Raw genomic sequence first — 18,872 nt, forward strand, 5'->3', positions numbered from 1 at the left:
CCAAATTTTTACTTGAAGCTTTTATAAAAAATTTATTTGTAAAACTTTTTTACACAAAATTATGTAACATTATAAAAATCATTTTTAAAAAAAGTTAAAACAAACGGACCCAAAATTATTACGCGATGCTCATCCAATCTCATATGCTATCTCATAGAGACATAGAATGTTTCTATACCATAATGAAAATTCTATAATGCTCGTAAATTTTAAATATGTATATTCAGACACACATTTTATGTACACATTTTAACATTTTGTAAGGAAGTCATGCCTATTTTACCAAAAAATATTTATCCGAAAAATGTATTTTTTGAAATTCAGAGATGCACTTTCGTAAAAATATTGCCACCCATAGTTTATACAAGACAAGGCCATCACAACATTACTTTCAAGTCCGACAACTCCAAACATTTTTACAGTGAAGTTTTTTGAGCTGATTATTTGAACAATCAAATCTAAAAGAGCACGCAGAAATAAAATGTAAATATATTACAACTTTTCCATATCACTAATCTATGGAAGATACTAAGTAATAAATTGTACGAAACATCTGACGTCTTCAACTAAGGTATTCATCAACTTTTGGAGATGCATCTTCTAGCATATTTTGGGCAAAATAAGGATGTCTCGCTTGCAACGCCTTTGTTGATGTGATGTTAAATGCGTTTATATATGCATTTCTAGACATAACAATGGTATTTCGGGGTTTCAGAGGTGTGGGACCAACTTATGGAGAGAGATGAGTATTTCTCAAATTATTCACATACATAGTTTTGGGTGACAACGGGACCATCTTTGATGACGTGTAATGTTACTACATAGGACCTGATATTTTTTTTAAAGAAATTGCTTATCCTATCCTAATTGGTGGAAAAATACCCTAAAGAATTTCGAAAATGGCCCTCAGAATTCGGAAGTGAATTTTATGACGCACCCTTTTGCACACCAAAACACGTCCTAAGCGAGTCTCACCCTATTTTTTTCTCAAAATTTAGTCTAGAGATGCAACTCCAGACTCACCCCATGAAGGATTTCCTAATTTAGTAACTTAGTGACAAAATCAGATGTTTACTTTGGAATTTGTGAAGCAGGAATTTAAAAAAAGTATGTAACCCTAATGAGATAAAGATTGTCAAAATTCAATTTCCATAAGATCATGCATGTCATTAGGGAATAAAATGCAACAACAAACATCTTATATAAGTTTGCAAGCATGAGGACCTCATGCGTTAATCATTCCTTCATACATGGAACTTTGGGTAGTCCTAGCATATAGATTCCAGAGATAATGGTGGCGGCCACGGATGAACCACCCGTTCTTTTTGGATATCACTAATCACAGTGTACATCGATTTCAAAATACTTCTACTTGACTCTACTGAAGCCAACCTCATGAAAAGTAAAGCAAAATCATATTTAGTATTACGGGGTACTCTATACATGAGGGGTTTGTCCATCCCGTATTGAAATGCATTGAAAGATAAGAAGTTGTGTATGTGCTTACTGAAATGCATGTGGGTATTTCTAATTAACGTCTTAAAGCTAGGGTCATAACTAAGAAAGTCCTCAAAGTCGGTTATTATTGGCCATCCATGGTCTAAGATACAAAAATATATTTGAAAAAGTGCAAGTGGTGTCAGAAACAGGGAGATGTCCATTTCTCGCCCTAGCCGATCTCGGTTTACTAACGAAACTATGGTCATTCTCCTAATGGGGCATGTATATTCTCGCCCTTTTCCATTATCTTAGAGTCAATGAAAACTCATGATCACTGATCGGTCACCAATTTCACTTATACTCCGCAATTTATTTGGTAAAAATCGGTCATTTCGGTAACACTGTGAATGGTTTGTTCTTTGTTTTAAGTAGTTCTTTCATGTTTTGTTAATCTAATTGTTTTTGGTAATTTTTAGTAGAATAGTTGCTTTTGATCACTTTGTTGGTAGTTATTGGTTATTTCATGTGTAAGGAAGAATCGCTGAAAAAATGGGACGAGAACAGAAGAAAACAAAGCCAAAATTGCAAGGAAAGAAGCTGACGCGGGCGCCAGTGTCGTTTGACACACCCATGTCAGCTGAAAAAGGAAGAAAATGCTGCTGGGAGCTGACACGGGCGCCAGTGTCATTTGACACGGCCGTGTCAACTGTTAGATGAAAACAGAGTTTTTTAAGGAGAAAACAGTGGCTGACACGGGCGCCAGTGTCGTTTGACACGGCCGTGTCAGCTGTTGCGGCCAGAAATTGAATTTTTAAGCTGTTTCATTAGTCCAAGTCTCATTAAGGGCGTTTTCGACTTTTTGCATGAATGGAATGTAACCTAACACTACTTAGTCCTAGTTTGAGAGTTTGGAGAGCATCTTGGATCATATTGAAGAATTTTACGGTGAAGAAGAGAAGCTATCAAGGGTTTCGGAGAACGGAGATTTTCAACGGCAATCGCAATTGAAGATCAAAGCTTTCCCTAATTTTTGTAATGTTTATCATCTCTATTTTTATTTCTTCGAATATTACTATGAGTAGCTAAACCCCCCCAATGCTAGGGGGGTGTCCCTGAATTGCCATTGTTATGAACTAACTTTCTATCAATTTATGTTATTCAAGTTTTAATGAGTTTATCTTCATTGTGCAAAGTTTTTAATGCCTTTTCTATCGGACAAATAGTTTTTGGATTTACGGTTGAGGTTTAGGTCGGACAAACCACTCAACGCATTTTGCACAATAATACTTCGGTAAAAATTGCTTAGGAATGAGGATTTAACCGTAGTAACCGTTTAATTCTTGATATTCATTATTATAGCACTTGTTGTTATCGTTAATAGCTAAGGAATTAGGATTAAAGATAAACACCAAAGGTTTTCCGTTAAGGAATTAAGGAAAACAACTCTTGAGATTCGGTAGTAGTTCATTATAACTGTATTTCATAAATTGGGGAATAAAGTTCATTGCGCGGCAATTTATACACCTAACCTAGCATGCTTTCTCATATTGTCAAGAACGATTATTTTACTTTTGCTTTTATTAGTTATAATTAATATAAATTCTCTACAAACAAACAAATCCCATGATCTTTTGTTCAATTGAATAATTGTGAAACTTATATTTCCTACGCAGTCCGCGAGTTCGATACTGGGTATAAACCTCTTTTTAAAACTACATTGATGAAAAATAGTACACTTGCTAATTTTCCGATCAAGTTTTTGGCGCCGTTGCCGGGGACTGCCAAAATATAAGTTTAATAATAATTCAATTGGATTTTTGTTGCTCTGCAACTAAAATTTTATTTTTCTGTTATATTTTATTTTATTTTATTTTTGCTGATTACTCATAATTATCTAATCTTTGTATGCGAGGTAAGGCCTCAGCACAATTTTTTTTTTAACGCAGAGCCAGAACGATCGTTGCGAGCTAGACTTAGAAAAGCAAGACAAGAGAGACTGGAAGCGATAGAAGAAAATCTAATAGCTTCGGAATCTGATAACGAGGATACTTTTTCTGTTCATTCTGAGCACTCGGATTCGGAGGCTGAAACTATGGCGGCTACCGTAGAAAGACTGTTAGGTGATTATGGTGGAGCAAATGCACCAACCGGCCGGATGACAATAGTGAATCAACCGGTCGATGTTGCCCACTTTCAGTTGCACCCGGCAACCATACGACAACTTGAGAAGAAACCTTTCTCTGGAAGAATTAATGAAGATGCCAACAAGCACTTACAAAGGTTTCTCACTATGACTACGTCGTTGAAAATAGAGGGTCATTCTGAAGAGGCAAAGAAACTAGTGATGTTTCCGTTCACTTTGTCAGATGATGCTGAAGAGTGGTTCTACTCTTTACCTGCTGGAAGTATCACCACTTGGCAACAAATGGAGACAACATTTTTAAATGAGTATTTTCCTGCTTCTGTATATATCCGCAAAAGATACGATATAGTAAATTTTAAACAGAAGGAAGGAGAATCACTCGGAGATGCTTATAAGAGGTTCAAGCGGTTGTTGGTTGCATGTCCCACTCATAACATGGATGTGACTGAACAAATGCAGAATTTTGTGAATGGTCTTAAGCTGAAGACGAAGCAACTTATTGACACAGCTGCGGGTGGTTCAACAAATTTCAAAACAGCCACGGAGATAAAAAAGATCATTGATGCTATCGCGGCAAATGAACACTTGGAGTTATATGACCGCAGTGTTAATCAGCCTGAAGGGTTAGTCGATTTGAAATTGTCAAACCAAGTTGTTAAGATGGAAGACCAAATTGCAGCTGAAGTTGAACGAAGACTGAAACAAATGGCCCTCGAAAAGCAAACTGTAGCACAGGTTCAACCAGCTCAGCCTATTCAAGCGGTAAATTGTGAGATATGTGGAGGACCTCATTTTGCCATGCATTGTGTGGCAACAGCTCAACAAGTGGAGGAAATCAAATTTTTGAAGCAGAACAATCCCTACTCCAACACTTACAATCCAGGATGGAAAAATCATCCGAATTTCTCCTGGAAAGATCAACAAGGGGATGTTCCTAAACAAGGAGTTGTGCCATACCAAAGTCTACCACAACAACAACAATATCGGCTACCGCAACAACCATATCAACAACCGCAACAACAATTTCAGCAACAGGGACCAAGAAAAGCAGACTGGGAGATCGCCATTGAAAAGATGGCCGCTCAAAGTTCCCAATTTCAAGAAGAAACAAGGAGCAATTTTCGAAACACGGGTGCATCCATCAAAAATCTTGAGGTTCAGATGAGTCAGATAGCACAACAACTCGCCAATGCTCAACCACAAGGTGCCTTACCAAGTGCAACTGTTACAAACCCAAGGGAGCATCAGAATGTGAATGTCATCTCAACAAGAAGTCTGAGGAGATCAAAACCAGAAGAAAAAAATGAAATTGAGTATGATGATATCATCGAAGTAGATCTTGAAGTGCGTGAAAATAAGAAAGTGCCAGAGGAGGTGATACAACCTGTGAAGCCAACTGAAGAGAAAAGAAGAAAAGAGCCGACACCATTGATTAAGTTGCCGTATCCTTCTCGAGTAGCAAAGAAGGACCAAAAAGAGAAAGACTTTGAGAAGTTTGCCACATACTTCAAAAAGTTAGAGATCAATATTCCATTCTTTGATGCACTCGAGAAAATGCCAATGTACAGGAAATTCATGAAGGAAGTGATATCTAAAAAGAAACCAACAAGGGGTGAAGGGGTAGTTAAGAAGGAGAAATGTTGTGCAATCTCACCAGAGAAGAGAATACCAATCAAGCAGAAAGATCCTGGATCAGTTGCAATACCGTGCACGATAAAAAACAGAACTTTCATGAAGGTTCTAATTGATTCGGGTGCTAGTGTGAGCTTAATGCCATTATCTATCTTCAAAAAGCTCGGTATTGAAAAGGTGAGTGAAAGAGGAACAGAGTTGAAATTTGCAGATCACACCATGAAGAGGTCATATGGGGTGGCAGAAGATGTATTGGTAGAAATTGACAAATTTGTTTTTCCAGTTGATTTTGAAATAATGGATATCCCTGAAGATGAAGAGACCCCTATTATTTTGGGTCGACCTTTCTTGCGCACTAGTCGGTGCAATGTCGATATTGAAAAAGGTACTCTGACTTTGAAATCTTTTGATGAAGAAATAACTTTGAAAGTGTTAGATACCAAGAAGCAAGGTGAAAGTGGAGATAATCAATCTTCAGTTGGAATGATCCACATAGTAGGAAAAAGCAAAAGATTGGAACCAACCCCAAAAAAGGTCTCAAGCATAATCTCTCAGGTGGCAGCATCTCATATAAAAACTCCAAAGTCCAATAAAGAAATCAAGGAAAGAAAGAAAAAGGAACATCAAGGTAAGGAGATGGAAGTTGAAAGTGACTTGAGGCACAAAGTGTTCCATCCTTTAAATCTAGATGAGTTCTGGGTTGCGGAAAGGACAAGCAAAATGGTGTGGAAGAGGAAGTATCCCCCATAATAAAAGGGTATTGGACCGTCGAGCCATGCGACGTTAAACGAAGCGCTTCATGGGAGGCAACCCACAGTTTTAATAATGCGGTTTACTTTTTGTTTTGTTTTCAGAAGAAAAAAAAGGTGGGTCTCTCCGGTGAAAGCTAGGAAGCGGCAGTTGGAGTCGCAATACCCTCTGTGAGTTCACCCTCACTATCTTGAATTTAAACATTGAGGTCAATGTTTGGTTCAAGTGTGGGGGGGTTTTATTGCTTTCAGTTTTTAGTTTCAGTTATTCTTGTTTGTTTTAGTTATTTCTGTTTAAAGTTGACCTTCCAGTGTTATAGATTGATGTGCTTTATTGGATGATTGATGGAGTAGTAAGGAAAGGATGAACGAGACAACCCAATCTTGCACCGAAAGGCATCCCTGAAAGTTGATACAACCGAAAGAAGTAGTTGGACGCAGCTTGATGACACCTGACTGAGATTGAAAGCTAGTACATACGAACCGGAAAAGAAGCGACATTACACAATAAGTACTCTGGAGCCTGTAAGCTATGCCCAACATGGTGAGATCATAAAAAGCCAGAAATTTATCATCATAAGAGAGTAGTCAGGTATGACTTTATCACTTTGAATTTGCGTAAGTTCTATTCAAATGACACTACATGATAACACACACTGAGGCACGTTTTTTTTTCCCCTTGAGCCTTTCTAGCCGTCCCTTAATTATGTTTATCCATTGCAAACCCTTTCGAGCCTGTATCCCTTGTTTGTTTGTTTTTTTTAACCGCATATATTACCCCTTGGCCAAAAAGAAAAAAAAATATTCCCTCTTACCCGTGCTCGGCATAAACGTTGTGGATGTAGAAATTGTGCAAAAATTCTAAGTTTGGGGTGGTGAACCTTATACGAAAAGGGCAAGTGTGAAAAAAAAATATGTGGAGACTCTTGAATGCTCCGAAGAAAAAAAAAAGAAAAAAAAATATAGAACTCATAAAAACACACTTGTCCCGGTTAAATGACTTGGTTACATTTGAAACACTCGAATAATTGAGTGAAGTTAAAAAGTCAATGCTAAACCCCATTGTATTAAAATAAGCACAATGACAAGAAAGACAACATGATTGCCGAGCCCCCTAAACCTTTGTGTATCCGTTTCCTTGTTTATCCTACCTGTCCTAAGCCCCGTTACAACCCAAAAGACCTCAAAAAGTGTGTGCAAAGTGTTTGTGTATGAAAGTAGAATTTGTTCAAATTTAAAAGTTGATATTGCATATTGTGACTTATGAGTGAATTGCTTTTAACCGTGAGAGACTTGGTGAGAAGTGTGAAAAAGCTTACAGGTGAAGGAAGATTTTAACGTGAAAATGGAGCGGAAAATTCGGGGAGCAAAAGCTAGCACGATTGACCGGAAGGGTGGAAGTCGAGTGGTGAAAAGCACGGTTGTATTGTGGAAGCATAAATTTAGGGGTGACCTTTGTTTGATGTCTCAGGCATTGCTTGAGGACAAGCAACGAGCTAAGTTTGGGGTTGTGATCGGTCACCAATTTCACTTATACTCCGCAATTTATTTGGTAAAAATCGGTCATTTCGGTAACACTGTGAATGGTTTGTTCTTTGTTTTAAGTAGTTCTTTCATGTTTTGTTAATCTAATTGTTTTTGGTAATTTTTAGTAGAATAGTTGCTTTTGATCACTTTGTTGGTAGTTATTGGTTATTTCATGTGTAAGGAAGAATCGCTGAAAAAATGGGACGAGAACAGAAGAAAACAAAGCCAAAATTGCAAGGAAAGAAGCTGACGCGGGCGCCAGTGTCGTTTGACACACCCATGTCAGCTGAAAAAGGAAGAAAATGCTGCTGGGAGCTGACACGGGCGCCAGTGTCATTTGACACGGCCGTGTCAGCTGTTAGATGAAAACAGAGTTTTTTAAGGAGAAAACAGTGGCTGACACGGGCGCCAGTGTCGTTTGACACGACCGTGTCAGCTGTTGCGGCCAGAAATTGAATTTTTAAGCTGTTTCATTAGTCCAAGTCTCATTAAGGGCGTTTTCGACTTTTTGCATGAATGGAATGTAACCTAACACTACTTAGTCCTAGTTTGAGAGTTTGGAGAGCATCTTGGATCATATTGAAGAATTTTACGGTGAAGAAGAGAAGCTATCAAGGGTTTCGGAGAACGGAGATTTTCAACGGCAATCGCAATTGAAGATCAAAGCTTTCCCTAATTTTTGTAATGTTTATCATCTCTATTTTTATTTCTTCGAATATTACTATGAGTAGCTAAACCCCCCCAATGCTAGGGGGTGTCCCTGAATTGCCATTGTTATGAACTAACTTTCTATCAATTTATGTTATTCAAGTTTTAATGAGTTTATCTTCATTGTGCAAAGTTTTTAATGCCTTTTCTATCGGACAAATAGTTTTTGGATTTACGGTTGAGGTTTAGGTCGGACAAACCACTCAACGCATTTTGCACAATAATACTTCGGTAAAAATTGCTTAGGAATGAGGATTTAACCGTAGTAACCGTTTAATTCTTGATATTCATTATTATAGCACTTGTTGTTATCGTTAATAGCTAAGGAATTAGGATTAAAGATAAACACCAAAGGTTTTCCGTTAAGGAATTAAGGAAAACAACTCTTGAGATTCGATAGTAGTTCATTATAACTGTATTTCATAAATTGGGGAATAAAGTTCATTGCGCGGCAATTTATACACCTAACCTAGCATGCTTTCTCATATTGTCAAGAACGATTATTTTACTTTTGCTTTTATTAGTTATAATTAATATAAATTCTCTACAAACAAACAAATCCCATGATCTTTTGTTCAATTGAATAATTGTGAAACTTATATTTCCTACGCAGTCCGCGAGTTCGATACTGGGTATAAACCTCTTTTTAAAACTACATTGATGAAAAATAGTACACTTGCTAATTTTCCGATCAATCACCACAGTAGATTCTTTTACCAAGTGGGTGGAGGCAGAAGCTCTATCAAAGATCATTGTCGCTGATATCCAAAAGTTCTTTAAAAAAATCCTTACAAAGTATGAAATTTCCCAATATGTTATCACCGACAACAGGACCCAATTGGAATACAAAAATCTAAAGGAGCTTTTCGAATACTTGAAATCAAACATTACTTTACTTTAGTAGAACACCCATGTTGAGAAATGTGGTTGAACCTAACTCAACCCTACAAAACTAGCTAGTAGGGTGAAGATTGCCCCCACATATAAGCATATGTTCAGCCCATATATTGTTCAATGTGGGACTTTTAACACACACCCTCATGCCCAGGACTAGACAACTGGAGCATGGAAATAAATGATGGGAGGCTTTAATACCATGTTAAGAAATATGGTTGGACCTAACTCAACCCTACAAAACCGGCTAGTAGGGTGAAGATTTCCCCCACTTATAAGCACATGTTCATGCCATATATTATCCGATGTGAGACTTTTAACAACCCATAAACAAACGAATAGGAATAAGCCTCTAACTGAGTCCTCTTAAGGGGACTAGAGTGAAGTCTAGAAGGATCCAAGGGAAACTGAGTAAAAAAAAACTCCAACACCTATTCTACAAGTGTTACATTACACCTTACTCTATGATCACTGAAACTCCATTGAGACTTACCAACGTAACTAAAGGTCGTTAAGTCGTCTAATTCGAGGAAATCAACTAGAGTACGACTCGTCCTTTGCATTAGGGAAACAACATGTAATCCATCAGATAAGAATTGTACCTTATAGAAAAAAATATTTTCTGCCCTCACGAGCATTGTCGTAATGCAGATTATGTCACTTAATTATAACAAGGTAAGGCCCCGATACTTCCAATCAAACAATCTCTTGCTTTGTCGATTTGACGTCGGAGGAAAGAATGCTGGTGAAGTTAAGCTTGCTACTGATTGGAAGAGACCGTATCGAGTCCAGTCCGTCATAGAAAAGGGATCTTACACCCTCGAAACTCCTCCCATAGAACTCTTCTAAGGAACTAGAATGCCACCAAGTTAAAGTTTTATCTTACCTAAGTTATTTTGTTTAAATAATTATTGAGGCTGCCAACTTTTTATTAGGCCGATTAGGCAAATTAATGAAACAAAATTCTATTAATTGATTGAGTTTTATTCCTAAAGGAAAGACAGGGCAGAGTCAAAATAATAACACCTTTGAAGGCAGAACTGACACACACTTGTAATTGTAGCTAGCCACTCTAGAGTGCGGGAGGTGTAGTCCCAATTACGCCGGCCTTAAACTAGGTTTTCACTTAGGGGAACATACCCTTGGCCATGCGTTATCCCTATAGACATCAAAATGAGGATTAATTACTAACCCGACCATCATGAGCCCAATGTGAAAACAATTACTTGGGGAAAGAAATAAATGATGACATAAAATCATTCACAAAGGTAAATGATGAAATAAAATTGTTTTGGGTCGACCAAAGTGTTGAACTAATCCCTTATCATGACCTTGATATATTATATATAATATGGCGTATACCACCCTTCGACCCGAAATCAATATGGATCCTAAATATGGATTCGAGTATTTTATTGTCAAATAAACTTTGTCTGTAACAGGATTACCATAAAAATGGTTGTTAGGTACTATACAAATCATTTTAAGGGACATGAGTAACCTAAATGAGATATACCCCTACTACATATATGGGAGTAATATCTGTGGGCTACTCGATAGAGTATGACTGTAAAATGTATGGTCATACTCAAATAAGTCGATATGAGATATTCAACTTATTTGTTGTTATCAAGTACACTCGGGAATGAATGAATATAATATTAGAATATACAAGGGTGACACATTCTATGACTTGTGTACAATATAGATATAAGGGTAAAAGAGTAATTATACACGTGATCATTATCATAGAAATGTTATGTCATAACACATGTCATTTTTGTTCCTTGGATAAAAGTGATGTGTTGCTAGATACCACTCATTGTGTATAATATAAAATATAAGATTTAATATTATTGTCAACGTTACGAGAACCTATAGGTTCACGCGCATCACGTACTGATAGTGGAATTGACGATTAAATTAAATAAGATTTAATTTAATTGTGTTAATAGTATTTAAATTGTTCAATACATTATCACATATATAATTTACTTGTTTTAATTAAAAAAATGATGTGTCCCTTAAATAACTTTTTTAATACATTAACATACATATAATTTTTTCATGGAGAACCTTTGGAGAGTGAATTAAGCTTATAGAGGACGATAGCTCAACCACTATAAATTATAGTGTACACCTCTCTCTCTCTCTCATTTTTAATTTCGTAGAAATCACATCTTGTGTAATTTTGACATCTATTTAATACATAATTGCTTTGTTTATTTGGTTGATTTTATGTTTCAATCTTGATTGCATTGTGAACCGTTTAAGTTATTACGTTCCAATTTCAATTTATAAGTGTAACCTCTCTATACGAAAAAATATGTTTCCGCCGCGCAAAATCAATTTTCTTTTAAAACTCTGATAAATGTTTGTCAAACTATTTTCAACGAAGGTTTTTATTGGGATGTCTATTTACCCTCTTTAAACTGTTGAATTAATACTCTATATTCTTGCCCAACATTCTTGGCCATTCTACTAATGAAGCATGGACATTTTTGGCCATTTCTCATTGAATCGTGGCCATTTAATGTTTATGATTGTTAGAGAAGACTATTTCATAAATGGATAGAAGCAGAAGCTGTCTTCAAGATCACAACATAAATGGTCCACCATTTTTATTAGCAGAGACTCATGTGCAGTTTCAGTTTACTGGGTTTTATCATTTTAAACAACCAAACTCAATTCGTCAGCTTTACGTGGTCAATTTCTATCACAGCCTATGAGTGCAAACAGAGTTTATTTCTGTTGTCCATCCACAAGCAAAAAGAAATACTGAATATGCAAATAAGGTTATACTAAAGGAAATAAAGAAGAAGTTAGATGACGTCAATCACCTTTTAGCCGAAAAGCTACACGAAGTGTTTAGGTCATATCATACCATTTCTCATTCAACCACCAAAGAGACTTCATTCACAATGGTATACATAGTGAACAACATGATACATGTTGAAATCGACACGCCCACCTAACGACACTTTCAGTTCAACACGAAAGAGAATGAGGCAGGGCTAAGAACTACAACCGACCTAATTGACAAGACAGGAGATGTCACCCACATCAGAGGCTTATCCGCCAAGCAAAAGGCATCCCGAAAGGTACAACTCAAAGGTGGTTCCAGGGAAAATGCAGGTATGAGACCTAGTACTTAGACATGCTGCCGTACTTGCCCAACAGGGGAAATTACAACCCAGTTCGAAAGGACCACACTACATATGTCATAAGCTACCCCACGATGCATACAAGCTCAACGAGCTGGATGGACGACTCATCCCTAAAAAATGGAACTCAGTTAATTTGAGATATTATTATAGTTAATTGTTTTTTAGTTATGTGTCTAAAGGAGAAAAATAGTTGGCCTAACAGTATATCAATCTCTTTGAAAAACCTTATTGTTATTGACAACAACTTATTTTGTTCCTTCGTCGACATAAATGTTAAACTCCCACATAAAGATTCTTGCCACCCTTAAAAGACAATCTAAATGTTGAACTTCCACATAAATATCTTTGACGCCCTTAAAAGGGAATGTAAATTATAGAATTCTATTAGAAGATCCTTACAACTATTACTTGGTAATACAAATGCTAAACTTCTTTAAAAAGATCCTTGTTGCCCCACGGACAATTGAAATACATAACTTCCATGAAAATATCCCCAAAGAGCATAAACCAACAACATAGAAATTCGTCAAAGGACTCAACCTAGAATCTTTCATAGGGGACTCACCATATTTTTAAGGGAAATGCTAACGAGTGCCCCAGGGGCACTCTTTAAGGCCTTAAAATAGTAAGTTTTTCTTGATAATATGTGTATTAATTGCCTCGGAAATTGAAATTGTTAACTTTTCTATAGAATATATTCTTTAATTAGAATGCTTAAAGAGTGCCCCTAGGGCACTCGTTAGCATGACCCTATTTTTAATTACTTGCATCATCCTTAATTACTACTCTTTCTGATATTTAAAAAAAAAATGATTTCACTTTCATTGACACTTCTAAACCTTTAATTTTATTTTTCTTAATTTGCGTGGATTTTTGGACATGGAGTAGTTAATATGATAAATGAGGTGGCCCAATTGATTATTTCATAATTACAAAATCATTTACCCTTTTGGTCAGTTGCACACAACACACAAAGAACGTTCGGTAATCTCCAATTCAACCTAACACAACCCTTTCTCTCTCTCTCACAACCCTCGCCGGAGTTGGAGCTCCTCCGCTTTCGCCGGCATGGACTTGCCAAGACACCGTGCCACACCATCAACCTCTTTAAGGGACACATCAGACTCCTCCACTGGTAGCTGGGATGCCATCGAATGGACCAAAATTGAGGTTCCTTTTCTGAATTCAACCTTTTTATTCTTGTTAATTCGTTATTTATTTCTTTCTTTTTTCGTTAATTTCGTTCTTGTAATCTTTTTGCAGCCAATTGCGCGCTTTGTCTCTCATGCCAATCTGGATTTCTTGCTTGAGGATGAACAAGTTATGGCAGAAGTATGCAACACCGTTTTTTTTCTTTTTTCTATAATCTTGAAAATTTATCATCTGTCTTCATTTTTTCTTCATGAATTGATTCATTAATTTTTGTGTGTTGCTGAATCTGAGAGAATGTGTAGTTGTAAGAATAGTGCAAAGAATGGTTAACATGGTTTCAATTTTCAGTACATATATGTTAGTTTTGGTGCCAGTATTTAACTTGATATGCTATTTGCATAACAAGTTAACTAGATTCATTGCATGAAAGCTTGATTAGGGTTAGTCGATATGCCGTGTTGTTATTTACGTGTGAATGCTATACATCGTGCGAACTCACCGTGCTTAGTTTGTCACGTGTAACATGTAAATATTTTGCTAATTGGCTATGAAATCATTGCACGAGGGTAGTTATTACCGAGATAGTAGTACAAACATTGATTTATAAAGATGATCAGATATCTGACATCTGTCTTGAGTTGGCAGTATCTGGTGAATGTCTGTTCCGGTTTTCTGTGTTATTGGAATTTGGAAACTAGTTTATATGATGTTAAAGATTCTTTTAGATATGGGTTCACGTGAACTTTGAGGATGCATTAAATGAAACTTGGCCGGTGGTGGCTCGTAGAGAACAGATGTAACTCATATTGCATGGAAGATAAATGACAGCCACATAACGCCCAACTGGGCTTGCCGGTTCCAAATACGCTTAAATTAGTAGCAACACCTAAGGTTATCAATAGTGTAATTTTACATTTTATGATTATTTACGACCAACATTCTTGGTCGCACGTGTCACTGGCGACATTCTTGCCGGTTTTCATATGCATTTTCAATTAAAGTTTGTTGAACTGTTAGTTATGTTTTACGGATATTTTCATATATTAATTAATGTGTGTATACAATTGTTTAAGTACAACTTTTCATTTTAGGTAGAATCTTATGATCCATGTTAGTTATTATTTGATAAAAAAACAAACCCGTGTTACGATCACATTTATTCCATATTTTTCTCCCCTTTCCCATCTTTGGTAGTATTTTAAATTTTGACAACCTTGTAGTCGGGGACTTACTGATAAATAATGAAGTATGGAGGCTTCATGTCTAGATTTGCAGTAGGCATCCTATTGACTAAATATGCATCGAGACATGCATGATCCAAAACTCGAGAGACAAGCTTGGCCGTGTCAATAGTGTGATTTTTGTTTCCACAATAGACACGCGTTTGCACTTTACTGAGCCATTTTGATGAAGTGTGTGTGGGCATGCTAGCCTGTGAGCTATGCCTTTTGTGTTGAATAGAGAGGTTAGAGCCTGGAACTCTCCTCCACCATCAGTTTGCACTGCATCAACCTTAGTACTGAATTGTACTTCAACAATAGTGAGAAAGCATATGAGCAGGCTCCCATTCATCTGCAAACAATAGGTCAAAAGCTGAACTATAATGTGAATTGGAAAGACAACTAGGTAGGAGTCCCAAGTAAATTTTGTATGTAATTGAAAGTTGTTGGGACTGTCACATGTGATTGAATTGACACAAGGAGGAGGAGACACAATAGTTTCGTGAACAGTCCCAAAGGAATAGAGACCATCTTTTCCTAGGTAGCCTTGGAGAAGACTTTTAGAGTTGGCCTTTGATTTAACCAAGCATTTGTCAGCATGAAACTCAAACATAACATTATTATCCTTTGCAAATTGACCAACATATATGAGATTGTTTGTGATGCCGTGAACGAGTAATAAATTCTTAAATGTAAGATTTGTGCGTAGTTTGTAAGGCGAATGGAAGTATGTGGAATCCATAGAAGTAAAAGGAAAGCCTTGGCCATTTCCAAGCAAGACCTAAAAATTTCCTGAAAATGTAATGCCATCAAAGAAGTGTTAAGAATAATTTGTCACATGGTGTGTTGCTCCTGAGTCAGGGTACCAGTTTTGACCAGCTTGACTCTAGCTGTGACTCTCAGCATCAGTACCAGTAATAAAGGCATGTGGTTGTCTTTGTTGAGGAAAGGGCGTAGGATGTAGAAGTTGTGAGGGAAATCCACGTGGAGGTCCACGTGGAGCAGGTGTTTTCCATTGATTAGAGTTAGAGGTTCATTAATTGGGACTGTTAGTTCACCGATTCCATCCATGTGGGGGAGATCCATGCCATTGTTGTGGAGCATTCCAAGACGAAGGCATCATGGAGGAGTGTTGTGATAACAAATGCTAGCATCATGACCTGTTTTGAAAGAGATTTGACATTGAACCTTGAAACGAGCTCCAATTCGACCTCCCCTGCCACGATTGAAGCCACGATCAGCAGGATTGACACGGTTGCCATTGAATTGGGACATAGGATCAAAATTAGGTGCAAAAGTGACATCAATGGTAGGTGAGATGTATAGTTAGGCACAAAAGGCGTGGCATGAGCAATATTCTCAGAAAGTGGTTCTGTTAATACAATTTTCTTTATCTTTTCATGTTGGAATTCATCTTGAAGTAGCATGGCTTCAACTTCAATTATAGGGCAAATAGCAGCACGGTATTGAATAATAGAAGCAAGAGCACTATACTATTTTCCTGCCCTCACTCTCTGTGGCCAACTGTTTAGGATTGAGTCTGTTAGAGGACAAGAAGGTGGCAGGTGGGAGATTGGTATTAATGGGTGGATGAGGGTTAAATGATGATGATACTTGCTGCTTCAGCCGAGGTTATCCCGCAGACTAGACTATCAACCAGGTGGGGGGTTCAAATGAGAAATCAAATGGGGATGCCACATGCTGGGCACTGTTGATAAGGATATTGATTTATCTAGAATCTTATATGTTCATTACTTTGCTTGGCACTATTGCTATCTTTGGTGCTAGCTGAATTAGGCACTGTTGCTATCATTACTTTTCTCGACACCACTGCTATCCACAAACCAATTAGGCAATAAAGAGACAAATTTCTCCTCAAATATGAATGGGTTGGATGCAATCTGCATATTAACCGTTATTGTTGGAAATTAAAATAATTAATTCTGCATTTTCCAAGTAGTTAATACATTGTTTACTAGGTTCTATGTATCTATATATCTTGGTAAACTGTATTAGTTTAATTTCTTGTAAATTGCACATAATTATGTATTACCCTAGTAAGTTGTAACAAATGATTATAAATAAAGCTTTATGCTGAGAGCAATGTATCTCAAGCACATTCATAACATTTTCTCTCTGTTTTTTCACATGGTATCAGAGCTCCTAATCTAGGAGACTCTGCTTCCGCTAATCATTCTTTAGAAAATCTGACAGGGCATTTTTATGCTGTCAAACCCTTAAATCTTGACTGGGCAACTCTTGCTGTCAAGTTCTTTCAATTAAACACTATTTCTTCTTTCCGGTAGCTGTCTGTCCAGCCGCTGTTTATACATTTTATTGCACTAAAATACTATGGAGGAGGAGATTGTAAATCCATTTGCTCAAGGAGGAAGTTCTCAAGTCCAGAATAACCAAGAATTACAGAACATCCAGCCTGCTTATCGACTAAATGGGAAAAATTATTTAAAGTGGGCTCAACTTATCCGTACTGTGTTAAAAGGAAAAGGTAAAATCAGTCACTTAATTGGTACTGGTCCTGCTGAGGGAGATCCAACTTTTACTGCTTGGGATGAGGAAGACTCGATGATTATGGCATGGCTATGGAACTCAATGATTCCGGAGATTAGTGATACTTGCATGTTTCTTAGCACTGCAAAAGATATTTGGGATGCAATAGAGCAAACTTATTCGAAGGCCAAAGATGCTGCCCAAGTTTATGATGTGAAGGTGAAAACAGTTGCTGCTAAGCAAGGAAATAAATCGGTCACAGAATATGCCAACCAATTGAAGTCTCTTTGGATGGAATTGGATCACTATAGAGTGATAAAAACTCACTGTGCAGCAGACTCAGCAGTTCTTAAGGAGTTTATTGAACAGGATAGAGTCTATGACTTTCTTGTGGGATTAAATTCTGAATTTGATCAGGTAAGAATTCAGATTCTAGGAAAGCCTCAAGTTCCTTCCTTAAATGAGGTTGTTGCAATCGTAAGAAGTGAGGAGAGTAGAAGAAATTTAATGCTAGATACTCCATCTATTGAAAGTTCAGCCATGATAGTTGAAAATCCTAAATGTGGTGGACAAGCAAAGGTGGAAAAGAAGGGCGAATTATGGTGTACTTACTGTAATAAGCCGCGACATACTCGTGAGAAGTGTTGGAAGTTGCATGGAAAGCCTCCTAGTCGTGAAGAAGGACAAAGAGGAGGCGTTCCCGGAGGTGTATCTCGCAAAAATAATAGGGCTTATGTTGCTGAAAAAGTTGAAGAAAACAAGGCAGAATCTTCAAATAATTCTGGATTAAACAGCCTTAACCAAGAAGAGATTGAAAAAATGAAGGCTTTCCTTAATAGCTTGGAGAAACCAAAAGGTACTTGTACTCTGGCGTATTCAGGTATGCTTCCAATTTCATTCGGGTTTAGTGCCTCAAATATACTCTCTACTTCCCTTTGGATCTTAGATTCAGGAGCCACGGACCATATGACACCTTCATCCAAGTACTTCTCGACATATCACCCTAGTCCTAGTAATAAGAAAATTTCCACTGCTGATGGTACTCTAGTAACAGTGGCTGGTATTGGAGACATCCAAATAACTCCTTCCATTGTCTTAAAAAATGTCCTTCATGTTCCAAAATTGTCCACGAATCTAGTCTCTATACAAAAACTTACTAAAGATTTATCTTGTATTGTAATTTTTCACAACCACCATTGTGTATTCCAGGACAAGGATTCGGGGAGGACGATTGGACATGCTAGAGAAGGGAATGGCCTTTACTATCTTGAAGAACCAAATCAGCTTGTTACCACAAAGAACCACTTGTCTTGCTCGCTAATGTCAGAGTCACATCTCACAAGCAAAGAGAAAATAATGCTTTTCCATTGTCGATTAGGACATCCCTCTTTTGGAGTTATCAAATTTATGTTTCCTTCTTTGTTTTCTAAAGTGAAAAATGAGACTTTTCATTGTGAAGTATGTGAATTTGCAAAACATAAGCGTGTACCTTTTCCTTTGAATAATAAAAGATGCACAATTCCTTTTCATCTTGTCCATACTGATGTTTGGGGGCCATCCGCTACTCCAAGTGTGTCTGGGGCTAGATGGTTCGTTACTTTCATAGATGATTGTACCCGAGTAACTTGGTTGTTCCTTCTTAAGAATAAATCTGAAGTAAGTACCGCTCTTCCACTTTTTTTCTCAATGATTAAAAATCAATTCGGTACAAATATCAAAAGAATGAGATCTG

General features: G+C 37.1%; 1 protein-coding gene across 1 annotated transcript in view; it reads left to right on the plus strand.

Moving 5' to 3' along the window:
* The first annotated feature begins 13,184 nt into the window (after positions 1-13,184).
* LOC131624836 (phosphatidylinositol-3-phosphatase myotubularin-1-like) overlaps positions 13,185-18,872 on the plus strand; it is a 32,682-nt gene continuing 26,994 nt past the window's right edge. The window contains exons 1-2 of the mRNA XM_058895753.1: positions 13,185-13,430; positions 13,524-13,592. Of these exons, the coding sequence (XP_058751736.1) occupies positions 13,329-13,430; positions 13,524-13,592 (171 nt within the window). The 5' untranslated portion in view covers positions 13,185-13,328. The remainder of the gene's footprint in view (positions 13,431-13,523; positions 13,593-18,872) is intronic.

The sequence above is a fragment of the Vicia villosa genome, unplaced genomic scaffold (genome assembly GCF_029867415.1).
Source record: "Vicia villosa cultivar HV-30 ecotype Madison, WI unplaced genomic scaffold, Vvil1.0 ctg.000163F_1_1, whole genome shotgun sequence".
Classification (NCBI taxonomy): Eukaryota; Viridiplantae; Streptophyta; class Magnoliopsida; order Fabales; family Fabaceae; genus Vicia; species Vicia villosa.